Raw genomic sequence first — 15,148 nt, forward strand, 5'->3', positions numbered from 1 at the left:
CCCATCGTTGGCTACAGAACTCTAAGAGCTCTGACTTCGGAATCCAAACACTACTCCCCCAATTATGATGCTGAGGAGGGGGAGTGTCTGGTCCGAAGTGTTGCGCAATTGCGTAGCTTGGCAGTGTCGAGGTGTCAAACTGAGCTTCCAGGTCCGTCCTCCTGGTGGAGCCAAGGAACGGCTTTGGTTCCAAGTGGAAGTCGAGCTTTTGTGCCATGGTGATGCTCGGCCGTGGTGCGCCAAGCATTGTAGTTGGGTCCGAATTTCAGAGTTGAGGCCGTTGTGATGCTTGGCCATGATGTGTCGAGCTTCCGAAATCGGGGCTTAGCTCGGCTGTATGCTGAGGAAAGGCTTTTTGCTGTCGGTTGGAGGTTGAGCTTTGGAATTGAGGTTGTGATGCTCGGCCATGGGGCGTCAAGCTACGGAGACGGGGCCCTTGGGGGTGCCGAGCTGTGGAACTGAGGCCATTGCGATGCTCGGCTATGGCTTGCCGAGCTGTTGTGATGTTCGAGGGCCTACGGGTGCCAAGCTTGTTGTGATGTTCGGTTGTGGCTTGTCGATCTTTGAAGCTGAGCTTTGAAGTCTGCACCTCTCCAAAGCTCGATTGAGGAAGGTGTTGAGCTTCGAAGTCAGGGTCTCTCTAAGGCTCGGTAGCGCAGTGCTGAGGAGGGTCCCGAGCTTCGGAGTCTGTGCCTCTTCGATGCCGGGTAGCATTGCGCCGAGGAAGGTGTCGAGCTTCGAAGTCTGGGTCTCTCTAATGCTCATTAGTGTAGTGCTGAGCTTCAGAGTCTGCGCCTCTCTAAGGCTCGGTAACGTTGCGTCGAGGAAGGTGTCGAGCTTCGAAGTCTGGGTCTCTTTGAGGCTTGGTAGCGTTGTGCTGAGGAAGGTGTCGAGTTTCGAAGTATGGGTCTCTCTGAGGCTCGATAGCACAATCCCGAGGAAGGTGTCGAGTTTCGAAGTCTAGGTCTCTTCGAGGCTCGGTAGCGCAGTATCGAGGAAGGTGTCGAGCTTCGGAGTCTGCGCCTCTCCGAAGCCAAGTAGCGTCGCACCGATGAAGGTTCCGAGCTTCAAAGTCTATGTCTCTCCGAGGCTCGGTAGCGCTGCACCCCAGGAAGGTGCTGTGCTTCGGAGTCTGCGCCTCTCCGAGGCTCGGTAGCGTTGCGCCGAGGAAGGTATCAAGCTTCGAAGTTTGGGTCACTCTGAGGCTCGGTAGCGCTGCGCCGAGGAAGGTGTCGAGCTTCGAAGTCTGGGTCTCTCTGATGCTCGGTAGCGCAGTGCCGAGGAAGGTGTCAAACTTCGGGGTCTGCGCCTCTTTGAGGCTCGGTAGCGCTGCACCGAGAAAGGTGTCGAGCTTCGAAGTCTAGGTCTCTTCGATGCTCGGTAGCATAGTGCCAAGGAAGGTCCCGGACTTTGGAGTCTGCGCCTCTCCGAGGCTCGGTAGCATAGTGCCAAGGAAGGTGTCAAGCTTCGAAGTCTGGGTCTCTCCGAGGCTCAGTAGCATAGTGCCAAGGAAGGTGCCGACCTTCGGAGTCTGCACCTCTCTGATGCCCCACCGAGGAAGGTTCCGAGCTTTGAAGTCTGGGTCTCTTCGAGGCTCGGTAGTGCTGTGTCGAGGAAGGTGTTGAGCCGTTGGGCCAAGCTTCACTGATGTTGCGCCGACGATGGATTCTCTATTCTTTGATTGAGGAATTTGTAGCTTAAGTTTCGAAGGGTGGAGTGCTCGGTTGAAGTGTAGTGCGACTTCCCTTGGTCGGCATTGCTGTCGATTGCCTTGCTGAGGATTGAACAGCTGCGGGTTGCTCTTAGAATTTTGTCTTCTTTTGTCTTTTTCTTCTTTGATAGCTCGTTATGTCGAGCTTTAACCTGTTGTATTGATGGCTTAACTTAATGAAACTGTTTTGTTCTAAACTTGTGTGCATACATACGAGTTGGTCCATCGGCTTTACCTTGGCCGAGGTCTGGGGTTGACCGAGATCTTCAGTCTTCGGCTAGTGGGGCCGGAGTATATTCCAAGATCTCATCTTTGGGACGCTCAGTTTCTGGTCTCGGGAACCTTTGGGGCCCTTTGTGGGTCAACCGTTGTTCAGCTGGCTCTACGACGTTTTGTCGCCGAAGTACGGAGTACGATGACTGCCCTCAGACGCCTCAGAGGCGGGAGCGATCTTCTCTAATTTGGGCTCTGGTCGTTGATCAGCCGAGTCAGATGTTTGGCTATACATTACCGAGCTAGCTACTAGCTATGCGTTAAGGGCTCGAGCCAATATAGGTTGGCTGAGTCGGTTTTCTGAGTCGGTGATACACTATTGAGCTTCGTGCAGTGCCCACTAGTAGGTCAGTCGATTCAATACTGTGCGGTATTTTCTGCGTGACCTGCATGATGTATGTGCAATGTGTCATGCATGTGTCGGTCAGTCAGCTGTGTAGCGCGGTGGTGCAGCGCGGTTGTGTAGCGCGTCCATGTAGCGCGACTGTGTAGTGCAACTGTATAGCGTAGCGGTGTAGCGCGACTGTGTAGCATGGCGGTGTAGGGCGACTGTGTAGTGCAGTTATGTAGCGCGGCTGTGTAGCATGGTAGTGTAGGGTGACTGTATAGTGCGACTGTGTGTGTGGTTGTCAAGCTCGCGGGAACGGGCCGTGGAGGCAAACCACCTTATTGTGTCTTGCTTCTTCACACTTGGACCGCGCTCCCCTCCTTTTTGGCTAGCGCGTTTTGGGTCCTTGGGATGATGATCATCCTTCGTACGTGTTGGGGCGTGAGGGGGGATGGCCCAGCTGGGCGGTGCCGCGCATCCTAGTGTTTGCATCATCTTGAAGATCTTATTGACTCTCTTGCATTGCTCAGAACTGTACAGGATCAACCGTGGCTGGAGGTTGTGGAATTTCTTGATGCGGAGGGCTGCGATGCCGAGATTCTCGAGATGGGGATCGACTTGTTGATCGTTTGGACTAGTTCTTGGGCATCTTGATCACTTTCTTGATTGTGCAGTGATGAATGAAAGATTTTCGATAAAGGTTTTTTGTGCGTTTCCCACAGACGACGCCAATCTGATGCTGCTCAATCCGAGGTTGTGCACAAACTGAGAAGAGCAACCAGATAATCTTTACTAACAGGGCGGGGCCAAGCTACAAGAACGAAACTGCGCTTTAAGACCTGTGATCAAGAAAGGAGGAATCAGAGGCCCGAAGAATTATCCCCGAATAGGTACTCCAACACTCAAATGAATAGGTACTCGAATCGACAGAATCAACACTTGAGAGAAGTGAATCTTACTTGGATATAATTGTTGACATGACCATCTTTGTTGGTAGAACTAATCCTCTAAATCTTACTTGCATATTTTAATAAATAGTTCTCTAAATGCCTCATGTTTATTTCTACATAACAGTTTCAATCACTTCATTTTGTTTACCTTTAATTTCTAATAAATGGTCAGTTTTTTTAGTTGGAGTTCCAAGAGTAGCTATGCGAGTTACTAGATGTTGCATTGGAGTGGTGAACAAGATATTTGTGTTTTTATAAGTGTACCTCAAAGCAGTTGATCTATTCACAACTCTAATGAATAGAAAAATAGTATAACTTGCTTACTTTTAAGTGTAGCTCAAAAAACTTATTTTCCTGTTTTATGATAAATAAAAATGTTGAGGTACTAATTTTTAGGTTATTTTTATCTTATTTCTTTTTTATGATGATTAGAAAAGTAGTAAAACACCCTCTGCTACTTGTTCGCTTTTTAGCACCAAAAAAAAACCATTCATCCAATGGAGAAGATAAACTTTTGTTCGCCAATGCCGATATCAAGTAATGTATATCAGGCTGTTCGTCCAATTGGGCAATCTGGCATTTTGATGAACAACATGCGATTTTACGGTAGTTAAATACTGGGGAAAGGAAAAATATAAAGGGTAAAAGAGAAAGTAAAATCAGGTTTTTGACGCAACAATTATTACCATTCTCATTTTTATAAATGGTACAGATATAAACTATTTTATAGCTCATTTGGTTATGCGTTTGGGGGTGTAACGGTACCAATGTTCCGGATAAATCATTCAAAGTAGCTTCATATTTGAATATTGCGTTTGGAAAGCCCTCCCAAACGAGCATCAGGTATGCATCGAGGTGTGCAAAATGGATCCGAAGATGATTCGAATTTTAGATTTTCAAATCGGATATATGTATATATATATATATATATATATATATATATATAAGGTATATATGTTATCTATTTATTTATAAATATGTTATTTACATTGCATTTTTATAATTTTTTGTATTTTTTGTTTTTATAAAAAAACATGTCTATATATGATGAAAATAATTGAAAAAATTACTTATATTTTTTTTGTTTTCCTTTATTTAAACCATCATATTTTCTTTTTCTTTTAATAATTTTTTTTTAAAGATTAAATCAGTTTGGGTTCGGATATCCAACGTCCTTATCATATCCGGAATTGGATCAATATTTGCGGGATCCCATTGGACCTATAGCTCAGATCTACAATTTATCATAACGGATTCAGATATACCTTTATTCGAATATGATCCCATATATTTGTATATCCCTATTACAATGGTGCAAACATTATGAAACACCAAAAAAGAGGAGCATTTCCTCTGAGAAAGACAGTCTCCCACCATTGAACAAGGACCCAAATTCACCTATCAAAACTAGGGTTGAGCAAGAAATCTGAAAAAAAAAAAAAGATCTGAACTGAAAAATCGACTACCGAACTAAAAGTCCAGTTAACCAAATCGAAAAACCGATCGAAACTGAACCATAAATCCGGTTAACTGAGTCAATCGGTTTGGCATTCTTAAAAAATCAAAGGTATTGGTTAACCAATATAGAAAACCGGCGGTTAACCGAATCGACTGGTGTACATCAAATTCTATATATTTTAGGTATATTTATGTATATTATATATAATTTTTATATATTTTTTATATCTTCTATATATTATAAATTAATAAATATGCATTATATATAAATATATATTTATCATATATAATATATTATTCATTATTTAAAATATAATATTATATATATAATATTTCTGATTTCTTATTATATATTTATATATTTTTTATAATATATATTATAAATATAAAAAACCAAGAAATTGACAAACCGAACCAATGATTAATCAAACCGATCAACCAGTTAATCGATCAATTTCGGTTACCGATTTTCTATAAACCGATGATACCGATTTGGTTCAAAAAATAAGCCCACAATTCGATTAACCGAATCATGAACACCCCTAGTGAAAACCAACATAGGTTTTTATTTCTTAGGGAAGATTTTTTAATCCTTCTTCAACGAAAATCCTTTGCATTCACCAATTTTGGTTAGCATGTAAATGAAGATCTTAACCAATTACATTCAAATTTACTTTATATTATAGAATGTATATTTTTATGTTTAACAAGATATACCTACTATTAGTTACCAATGTAAAATAGATTAAAACTTAAGGAGCTTGCATTACCTACAAACAATTCAACGACCTCCGATGAAAAATAAACACTACAATAAATTCAACACTCTCACATCATTTTTTTTAATCCGGGTGGCGTGTTCAAAACTCACTAGAGTAACTGGATTGTTCTACAACAACAAAGGTCCCAATGTTCTCTCAAACGTAAGGTGTACCGTATTAAGATGGCCGTCCCTCCACTTTGCCATAATTTATAGAAAATACATTGGTCATTATATAAGTTATTGAGACCAGGAATATAGAGCAATTCCAAGTATATGGGGTTCGCTAAATCTCTTTGATTTTTTTTTTTTTTTCATTTTGTTTTTAAGCCAATCTATTTGATTCTTTGATTCCATTGGTAGAAAAACACAGTCCATCATATCAAATACGTGGGAAGAGTGAACGCCCCACTATCACGGTCCATCCCTCCGGTGAATTGTCATGGGCTGCGGGATGCGCTATGTGGGGAATCCATCCAAATTTACAAGGTGTAGCCTAGGGAGATTGGATTCAGTCCTCGTATTTAGTTATTTACACTCACATGTATTGAAATATATTTATGTACTTTATGTTTTTATTCATTAGGAGATATTCATTAGGAGATATATTGGATTCAGTCCTCGTATACAGTTGCAAATGATTGTTAAGATGGTGTAAACGCAGTCTTGTGAAGATTATGTAAGTTTGAGCCTAAGAGCTTGTCTGTTACTACTTATCTCTTAATGCAGAAAAGATAATGTACACTTTAGGCTCAGTTTGGAAGGAGTACAAATACAAATATATGAAGTACAAAACATTGTATTTTGTATGCATTTGTATTTGTACTCTTTCTAAACTGAGCTTTAAGATTATGTTTGGCTTGAAGGAAAAAAGTAGGGAAAGGAAGGGAAACACAGTTTTGTATAAGTTTCCCAAAGGCAGGGGGACCCAGGGGAATTTTCTCCTCTCTCCACTCTCCATCTCAATGGTTGCCCCTCCCATGAGCCCATCCATACTTCATTTATGTTTTGGCCCCCTTATAACAATTTCCTGACTCCGCCCCTACCCATGGGAAAGACATTTGTATAGGTTTCTCTATCTTTCCCTACATTTTCCTTCAAGCCAAACATAGTCTAAGAGATTTTTAGAACATTCATTTGCTCAAAATCTTCAAACCTCTGAATTTGTACTGACATTCCATCAATAAATTGGCATTGTAAATTTAATTCCGGTTTTATCCCTCTCTTTATATCTGCATTCTATTTTCTGCAACACATCCATCTTCCACACGAGTCACAAGGGTACCCATTTTGGGTGATCCATGTGGAATATGGTTTTTAATAATAATAATAATAATAATTACAATTATAATTATAATTATAATAATAAAATCAGAGCCATTCAGACTTCAGATTTCAATGCAAATGAACATGACTTATGAAAAAGATGTGGGAAATGTTTCTAATGCATGAGAGGATAGGGTTGTTCACAAATAATGCCAAAACCGACCAAACAGACCCAATCCAATCTGATTTGGTTGATTTTTCTTCACCATTGGTCAGTTCTGAATTGTCAAGAGGGATAACCGATAAATCGGTTTGGTTTTCGGTTTTCATGTGTAAAAACCAAAACCGAAACCGAATCCGAATTGAATCGAACTGAGTTAGTTAGTTTATGATTTCTTAGTCATTCCCTAACTAGTTAATCCCTATCATAATTTATTCTTTATAGTTAGTTATTTATTTATAACATTAAAGAATAATAAAACATTAGTTAAATGGAAATTATTTTTCCTTTATTGAATAGGAAAATTTATACCAAATTTAGGACTATTCACAAATAATACCGAACCGATCCTTCATATTTGGATCAGTTTTGCTTAATAACAAGTCGATTTCAATTTTCTCTTTAAATAACCTGATCAAGTCAAATCGGTTAAAAAAAATATATTAAACCAACCCAAGCAGCCCTAAAGGAAATAACCGAATGGACTGCTGCACGTTTATGCGAGGACGGTTTTGTAACGACTGCATCCTATTTCCCGTTGGCATAATGTGACAATGAGGAAACGCAAAGCAAACACGGGCTCTCCATGTTGTGAAAAAAACATCATTCTATACACAAATGCCCGTCCGTAAATTAGCCGAACTAGCATTTACCCCAACTGTACTTCAGACCTCTGACCCTGAGCTGAACCATTCCAACTGTATGATAGTATGTACGTGTGAGGCGCCAGGTGTGAAGAGCAGATCCGGTCTCCATTCTCCCAATCATAAATCCTTGGTAGTTGCTAATGCCAGGGGGGCCTAGCCGCCTAACCCCATCCACATCGCGCAGAGAGAAACGCAGAACGAAGAAGGGAAGTGAGGCGAACGAACATCCGGTTGAAGTCAATGGCTGCTCGTGACGAACCTGTAGTCTTGATTACGGGCTGCAGCGAGGGCGGCATCGGCCACGCCCTTGCTCGAGCTTTCGCTTCTGAGAAATGCCGCGTTGTTGCCACCAGTAGGTCCTTGCGCTCAATGACAGATCTCGAGAACGATGACCGGTTCTTTCTTCAAGAGTTGGATGTTCTATCCGATGAAAGCGTCCGGCAAGCCTTAACTAATGCTCTTGACAAATTCAACCGGATCGATATCCTCGTTAACAATGCCGGGGTTCAATGCATTGGCCCTCTTGCTGAAGTCCCACTCAACTCTATCGAGCACACATTTAATACCAACGTCTTCGGTAATTCTCTCACTTTCTTTCCAGCCAATTTCGTGCTGCTTTCATTTCTCCTTTACTGATTTGTGCCTTTTGGTACTGTCTCTGATTGTCATGCTAGACTTTTTTTTTCTGGGTAATAGAGGTCAAAATATGGATGCAATTTTTATTTTTTAGTATGATTTTCTTTGACTTTGAAAGCAGTCGATGATTGCTCTGCAAATTATTGGAATTAATTATTACCCTGATAATTCCTTTTAGTATCCCTCCCATGCCCACCTCAAGTCTTTGTGTTTGTGTATACTAGTTTGCCCATATTAATTTGAATACTGAATAGCAAAAGTGGTTGGATAAACAGTGAATTCCTTGGAATTATTAATGCCTATTTTACTGTTGAACTAGTGATGCTTTGGTTTTGGACCTTTGGAGGTTTTTTTATTTCAGTGTACTGGCTTTCTACGTTATTTTCTTTCATTTTTTTTTTCATTAGCTAATTAATAGCAGAAGTGCCTCACTGTGTGTTTGTTCCAGCATAGATGGAATCATGACATCATGTTGATTGTCAGCTTAGTAATACTACTTCTTAGCTGTACAATATAGAGCGCTCATGACACTAGACTTATCTTCAAAGATCATATTGTTGAATAATCCAAAAGAAATTGTAGTATATCTTAAGAGGATATTTCTTCTACCAGGAGCTACAAGCACAAGACCGTCCAGCTTGCAAATTGACCAAATATTCTATAAACTGACTCAAACTAAAGACAGGAAGGTTGCTCAAATATTTCTAGCTGGTTTTCCATAAAAGCAGAACTGGTTTAAGTGTAGGCCATATTCCTGTCATGTCACATGTACTAGGAAGGAAGTGTGCTGCATTAACTAGGTGGTAGACTCTGGAATTTTAGTGAATTTTACTTTAATACAAGGTGCAACATCTGGGAGCCGATTTACTCTAAATTCGAGGCATAATCAAGCAAGTAAAACCTACTGCTAACACATCAAATCTGAGTGATTTTTGTTTCGAATACTTATTTTAGTCTTGGTTATCATTAATCAAAACATTCAGGGCTATGAGGTTTGCAACTTTATATATTTTTCTGTAAGCCATGCTAATAGCTGCCCATGTTTTCATTTTCATGCATATCTGCTAGCAGAAAACACATTGGCTGTCATGATGGAGTTACATCTTTCTTACAAGGGTCCGGAGTGTTTATCACATACTGTTTTTGTCTTTTTGATTGTCCTAACCACGCTATCTCTTGCATGATCATCTCCTTCTGGTTCTTCTGCTATGTAGAAGCCATCTAAACTGATTCTATCGACAGATCTGCTGCATATGATAATTATAAATATCTAGCTCAAATTAGAAAGTATACACAAACTAATCAAAAAAAAAAAAAAGAAAGCACACATGGGCAGGTGCTGATTGACTCAAGATGTGAGATTGGGGCTAGAAAGCATATTAATTAACAGGTCCTCTCTCTTAATGATGAGAAAATAGAGTTGGGTCAAAAAGTGAAAGATTAATAAGTAGAAAATGTTAGACATCCTTCTCTGGATATACATGGGACATAGCTAGTCCAAACTTTTTAAGTTCTCCTTGAACCCAGTTGGTCTTGGTGTTAAGGTCTACAATATGCCAGAAAGTATAGTATGGTGTTTCTTACTGTTATCAGATTCCGATCTTCATTTTGATATTGAAAATTGCAGTTCAGCAATGTCCTATATCGCCTTTGCATGAAAATTGATGAAACTTTCAAGAATATTCCATCCCAATGGAGGAAAAACAATGCAAAGGAGGTCAGGTTTGAGTTCTTCACAAATCTAAATTTCCTCAATACAGCTAGCTAGATCTTAAATGTCTCCTTTACTGCTGCTGGGTTTTATATTTCTTCACTCTAGCATTGCCACACCAAAGGAAATGCAGATATCTCTCCCAATCTTGAGATCTAGGCATGAATGCAAATACAGGAATCCCATTTAATATTATGTTCATGTTCATGTATTTTAAGCCAAGTTTCATGTTTCAGCTCTTATATCTTGCTACATAAAGGAATATTACATCTACAAACTCCTTAAAGTGCCATTATTCAAAATTGGTCTTAGTCATCTGAGATCTTGGGAGGAGCGGACCAGATACAGATCTAGCCTTTGGCATTTTTATTTTTATTTTTTATTATTTATTTTTTTTTTCTGGCACAAAGTGGCAATTTTCAGATGAACCCACTTACTTTCTCATGATTGTCAGCCTGATATTTTATCAGGAATATGCCATTTTATATATTGTTATTGGAATTCTTCACTGTTACATATATAGAAGTCTCCATTCAATATCCACTGGCATACCAGATATGTCTTGTGTGTGAGATGGTACAAGAAGCACATACAGGCGTTCAGGCTCCATAGCTAAGCTTTCCTTATTGTAGGACTGGTAGGTCTTAAATTTCTTCACTAGTGTTGCTGGAGGATACATTCTATTGTCTATACATGGAACCCCATGTAATTTTCATGCAGTACTTCAGAGGAAATGCTAATTTAGCCTATTTAATGCTCAATTGTTGCTGCTCCTTAGTTGTTTCACATTTTCATTATCAGATAGATATACATCTTTAATTGTCAAAATGTCCAGTAATTTTATTGTGTATTGCTTAATATTCTTAAAAAAGAATAGTATTACATTGTTTGTGGTGTATTTGGAACATAATTTGATTGTTTTCTGTCCTAAATATCTAGGTCCAATGAGGTTGATTCAAGCTGTGGTCCCTCAAATGGCAGCTAGGAGAAAGGGGAAAATAGTAAATGTAGGTAGTGTTACTGCTTTGGCTCCTGGACCTTGGGCAGGTGCCTACTCTGCATCCAAAGCCGCACTTCATGCCCTCACTGATAGCTTGAGGTTTGCAAATTACCTTCTGTTACTTTGATTTGATCAGATTGTTATTACATAAGATTTCCCAACTTATATTAGCCTTGAATGACTACCTATAAATCACAGATCTTTGAATTAGATGGCAAAGTCTTGACATTAGAATATACACTTTACCTTACTCTTTTACTGTGCATTGATTAACCTGTTCAATATGCGGGAAGAATTGGACTTTTCTTAGGTTCCATGAGGATCTTTACCTTCCCCCCTTTCCCAACCCAATATACAGATAGTGGCAGATAGTGAATGAGTGGGGTGAGTACCTGAGTGTGAGTGGTGATGATGGTGTTGCATTTCATCTGCTAAGGAGTTTTCACCAATCTGTTTGCCATAGTTCATTTTAATCTTAAATGATGGGGATAACAGGGGCTGTGAGAAGAGGAATCTAGAATGTGCTTTTTCTGTTTGGGGAGGGGAGAGGAAGCATAAATAAACTTGAAAGAATTAGACCAGAAAATAGATGTTTTCTGATTTAATTCAGTAGAAAAAGAAGAGAGAAAAAAAGGCCACGAATGGAAGAGGGAAGAGAGAGGAAAAGAAGAAGAAGAAAAGAAGAAAGGGTTCGGCTGAATTATGTTTCTAGCCGCCCACTAAGTCTTATTTATATTGTAATCTATTACAATGACTAGGTACCTTAATACCCTTACTTAAAAATAAAAGAAAGACAAACAAGGCCCAACCGGCCCAACTATTCTAACTGAAAAATAAATAGATAAATAGCAAATATAAAATGTGGGGTTGGAACTCCACACACACTAATAGCCTATCAGCTATCTCTACACTCCCCCTCAAGTTGGGGGTAGATATTTGTCATACCCAACTTGTGTAAATCTGTCTCCAACTTGAATTTTGTGACTGCTTTAGTAAAGATATTAGCTAGCTGCATGTCGGAGGTAACATAGGGAAGACACACTTCTTGAGATGCAACTCGCTCTCGGATAAAATGTCTGTTTTACTATGTCAAATTCTGAATTCAGACTTGCTAGGAATTAAAAAACTTTGTTTATTTCAATCAGCTTGCTATAAGTAGTTGCATCTCTCTGACTCTCCCACTCAATGGTTTCCAAATGGTCGGTTTCATGCCACAGAGCTTCTCCCCTTGCTTGAGATTGTTCACTTCACACTTCAGTTCATAAGCCCTAGCAACATTAAGGGGTTGGGAGTAGGTCTTTTTCATATTATCCCAGATTTCCTTAGTCATTTTTGCCCATAAATAATTTCGGCTAATGTGGGGTTGCATTGAATTGCACAACTATGTCATCACCAAATAGTTCTCTTGAACCCATTTGGCAAGTGATGCGTCTTCTTTGGCTGGTTTCTTTATATCCCCAGTCACATAGCCTAATTTACCTCTACCTCCAATAGCCATCATGGCTGATTGCGCCCACTCCAAGTAGTTTGTTCCATCGAACCTAACAGTTGTAATTTGAAAAGAACTTTCAGTCATGCTTCTAGCCCCCCAAATACCTTCCCCTTGAGTCTTGAATTCACTTCCAACCTTCTCCATTTTAAAGATGTTAACGGTCACTACTTTGATCAAAGAAAGCTTGAGCTCCTTTTTTTATACAAAAGAAACTTCTTTTATGTAAAAAGTCTCTGCTGAATCAGAAAAACACTCAGCCGAGAATCACCACAAAGAAACACTCCTCAGTCAAGAAGTATTGCCCATAAATCAATTTCAGATTATTAATAACTTCCAAGAAACAATCCTCAGTTGACAAGAATCACCCAGAAATCAAAATCAGATTACTGTAGTTGCCCAAGAACCAACCACAGTCACAGAAAAAATGTGGGAGCAAGAACTGACCGTGGGATTTCAAAAAAGCCTCAGAGAAACTAACAGAAATATCAGAAAACTGCTGAATTAAATAAGAAAACTGTCAAAAACCCTAAAGAAATGGGAAAGGAGACAGAATTCTATTAACTGCTGCTTCCAGAAGGTTAACAACTGCTCCTTTTAAGGTCGATCTCAATAAAGGTGAGTTCTTTTTCAGGAAGAGTTTGATCGCCACCTTTAATCTTCAGATTAAGCCCTAATCTTTGACTTGCCTGACTTCTCTGATCCATCCTGGTCACCGGGCACTCTCCAAAGGTCATGTAATCCCTTAGGCACAATTCGAAACTCCAGTGATCCTCCAAGAATCGGGCGAAGATGCAAAACTTCAGATTCAGTAACTTCTCATGCTGCCGACTGGATTAGGCTCACATGAGAGCCCTAAACTGCCCTAGTTTTGGATCTGATACTAACTTGAAAGAATTAGACCAGAAAATAGATGTTTTCTAATTTAATTCAGTAGAAAAAGAAGAGAGAAAAAAAGGTCACAAATAGAAGAGGGAAGAGAGAGGAAGAGAAGAAGAAGAAAAAGAAGAAAGGGTTCGGCTGAATTATGTTTCTAGCCGCCCACTAAGTCTTATTTATATTGTAATCTATTACAATGACTAGTTACCTTAATACCCTTACTTAAAAATAAAAGAAAGACAAACAAGGCCAAACCGGCCCAACTATTCTAACTGAAAAATAAATAGATAAGCAGCAAATATAAAATGTGGGGTTGGAACCCCACACACACTAATAGCCTATCAGCTATCTCTACAAATAACATTGCCGAAGATGGACATAAGTTTGAAGGTGCATTTTCCCACCATTTGATGGTTCTAACCTGGAAATTTCACTTGATTAGATGACTTTAACTCTCTTACTTGTTCTCTTTTACTCAATCATCACATGAATCAAGACTGCTTGGTAAACAAAAGATGTTTGAGGTGGGGTTCAAATGGATTGTGACCCCTTGCCAGTAATATTTTAATGATTTCTTAGATTTGCCATCTATAGAGCTATTTAAGGCTTAAGATTAACTAGAAGGAAGTCGCGGAATAATGATTTGCTTTTCATATAGGCATTTTCAGATGTTTGATCCCTCTTTTGCTTGTTTCTCTATTCAGATTGGAACTCGGTACTCTTGGTATTGATGTTATAAATGTGGTTCCTGGTGCAATCAAGTCAAATATAGGATATTCTGCAATTTCCAGTTACAACCAAATGCCTGAGTGGAAACTCTACAAACCATTTGAGAGTGTTATTCGTGCTAGAGCTCACTTCTCACTGGGCGTGAGGACAACTCCTACAGATGAATTTGCAAAGAAGACAGTGGCTGCAGTGCTGAAGAAGAACTCACCAGCATGGTTCTCCTATGGTAGTTTTTCTACAATTTCGGCAATTGCTTATCACCTACCACTTTTTATTAAGGACTTCATACTAAGGAAAACAATGAAATGTTGAAGTGGAAAACGGAGGTGCATGAAATAGTTTCTTAGCATGTACACCGATGTGCTTGCACTTGCAGAAGCTGAGAGCATCTGATGTTTCTCGCCTTTTATTGGTAGCTGAAAGTTAAGCTGGTCTCTATGGTAACTTTACTGCTAGTTGAAAATTGAAGTCCATCTTTTATTGAAGCTTGGTGGTGAATGTCAAAGCTCTGTTGTGTTTTTGTGATAGAAATGGGGAGGAGTGTACAAGTACTTGAAACTTGATAGTTTCTATAAGTTGTAACAACAGCTTGAGTAGGTGCCAAATGATTATAACTATTGGATTCGCAGACTGCGTCCAAGAGTCCAAGTGTTGTCTTTGTCAAACAAAATTACCGAAGAATATAATAATCCAATTGTTCACCAATTTGTCAAACAAAATTAACCACTAAAAGAGTGGTTAATTTACTTCTAATAATTAGTAATAACTGTTTTCAAGGATTTTAGGCAGTGCCAAAAATAAGATTGGTTACAGTGGCCTCTCCATCTATTCTATGTCAATTATTTGTTTCATTGGGCTACTCATTTCTATATGTAATGTTATTCATATCATTGATTTGGTACATTATTGTTCCAATCTAATGCATTTGCATCTGCCATTATATTCAAGTTATGAAAATCAATCTTAGTTTTTTGTGACAACTTCTGTTTTGTTTTTTTTTTGCATTGTATTGTATAATTGTTTGAAGACTTGAACTGTATATTTTAACTTTCAATATTTTTGCCCAGGATATGAGAAGTATAGTCAAACAT

The 15,148-nt window shown here is 39.3% G+C and overlaps 1 protein-coding gene across 1 annotated transcript; it reads left to right on the forward strand.

Annotated features, from left to right (window-relative positions):
• Positions 1-7,446: 7,446 nt before the first annotated feature.
• Positions 7,447-15,002, forward strand: LOC104600073 (short-chain dehydrogenase RED1). The gene is made up of 3 exons (XM_010262893.3): positions 7,447-8,190; positions 10,900-11,059; positions 14,033-15,002. Exons 1-3 carry the CDS (start codon positions 7,854-7,856, stop codon positions 14,367-14,369), a joined length of 834 nt encoding a protein of 277 aa, XP_010261195.1. The 5' UTR covers positions 7,447-7,853; the 3' UTR covers positions 14,370-15,002.
• The last annotated feature ends 146 nt before the right edge of the window (positions 15,003-15,148 follow it).

This window comes from Nelumbo nucifera, chromosome 5 (assembly GCF_055504915.1).
Source record: "Nelumbo nucifera cultivar China Antique chromosome 5, China Antique-T2T, whole genome shotgun sequence".
NCBI classification, from domain to species: domain Eukaryota; kingdom Viridiplantae; phylum Streptophyta; class Magnoliopsida; order Proteales; family Nelumbonaceae; genus Nelumbo; species Nelumbo nucifera.

Bases quoted from the DNA above. Each gene is read 5' to 3' on its own strand.
- LOC104600073 (XM_010262893.3), top strand. From the start codon at position 7,854: ATGGCTGCTCGTGACGAACCTGTAGTCTTGATTACGGGCTGCAGCGAG. The intron at 8,191-10,899 runs GTAATTCTCTCA...CTAAATATCTAG, and splicing joins ATTTAATACCAACGTCTTCG to GTCCAATGAGGTTGATTCAA. The intron at 11,060-14,032 runs GTTTGCAAATTA...TTCTCTATTCAG, and splicing joins GCCCTCACTGATAGCTTGAG to ATTGGAACTCGGTACTCTTG.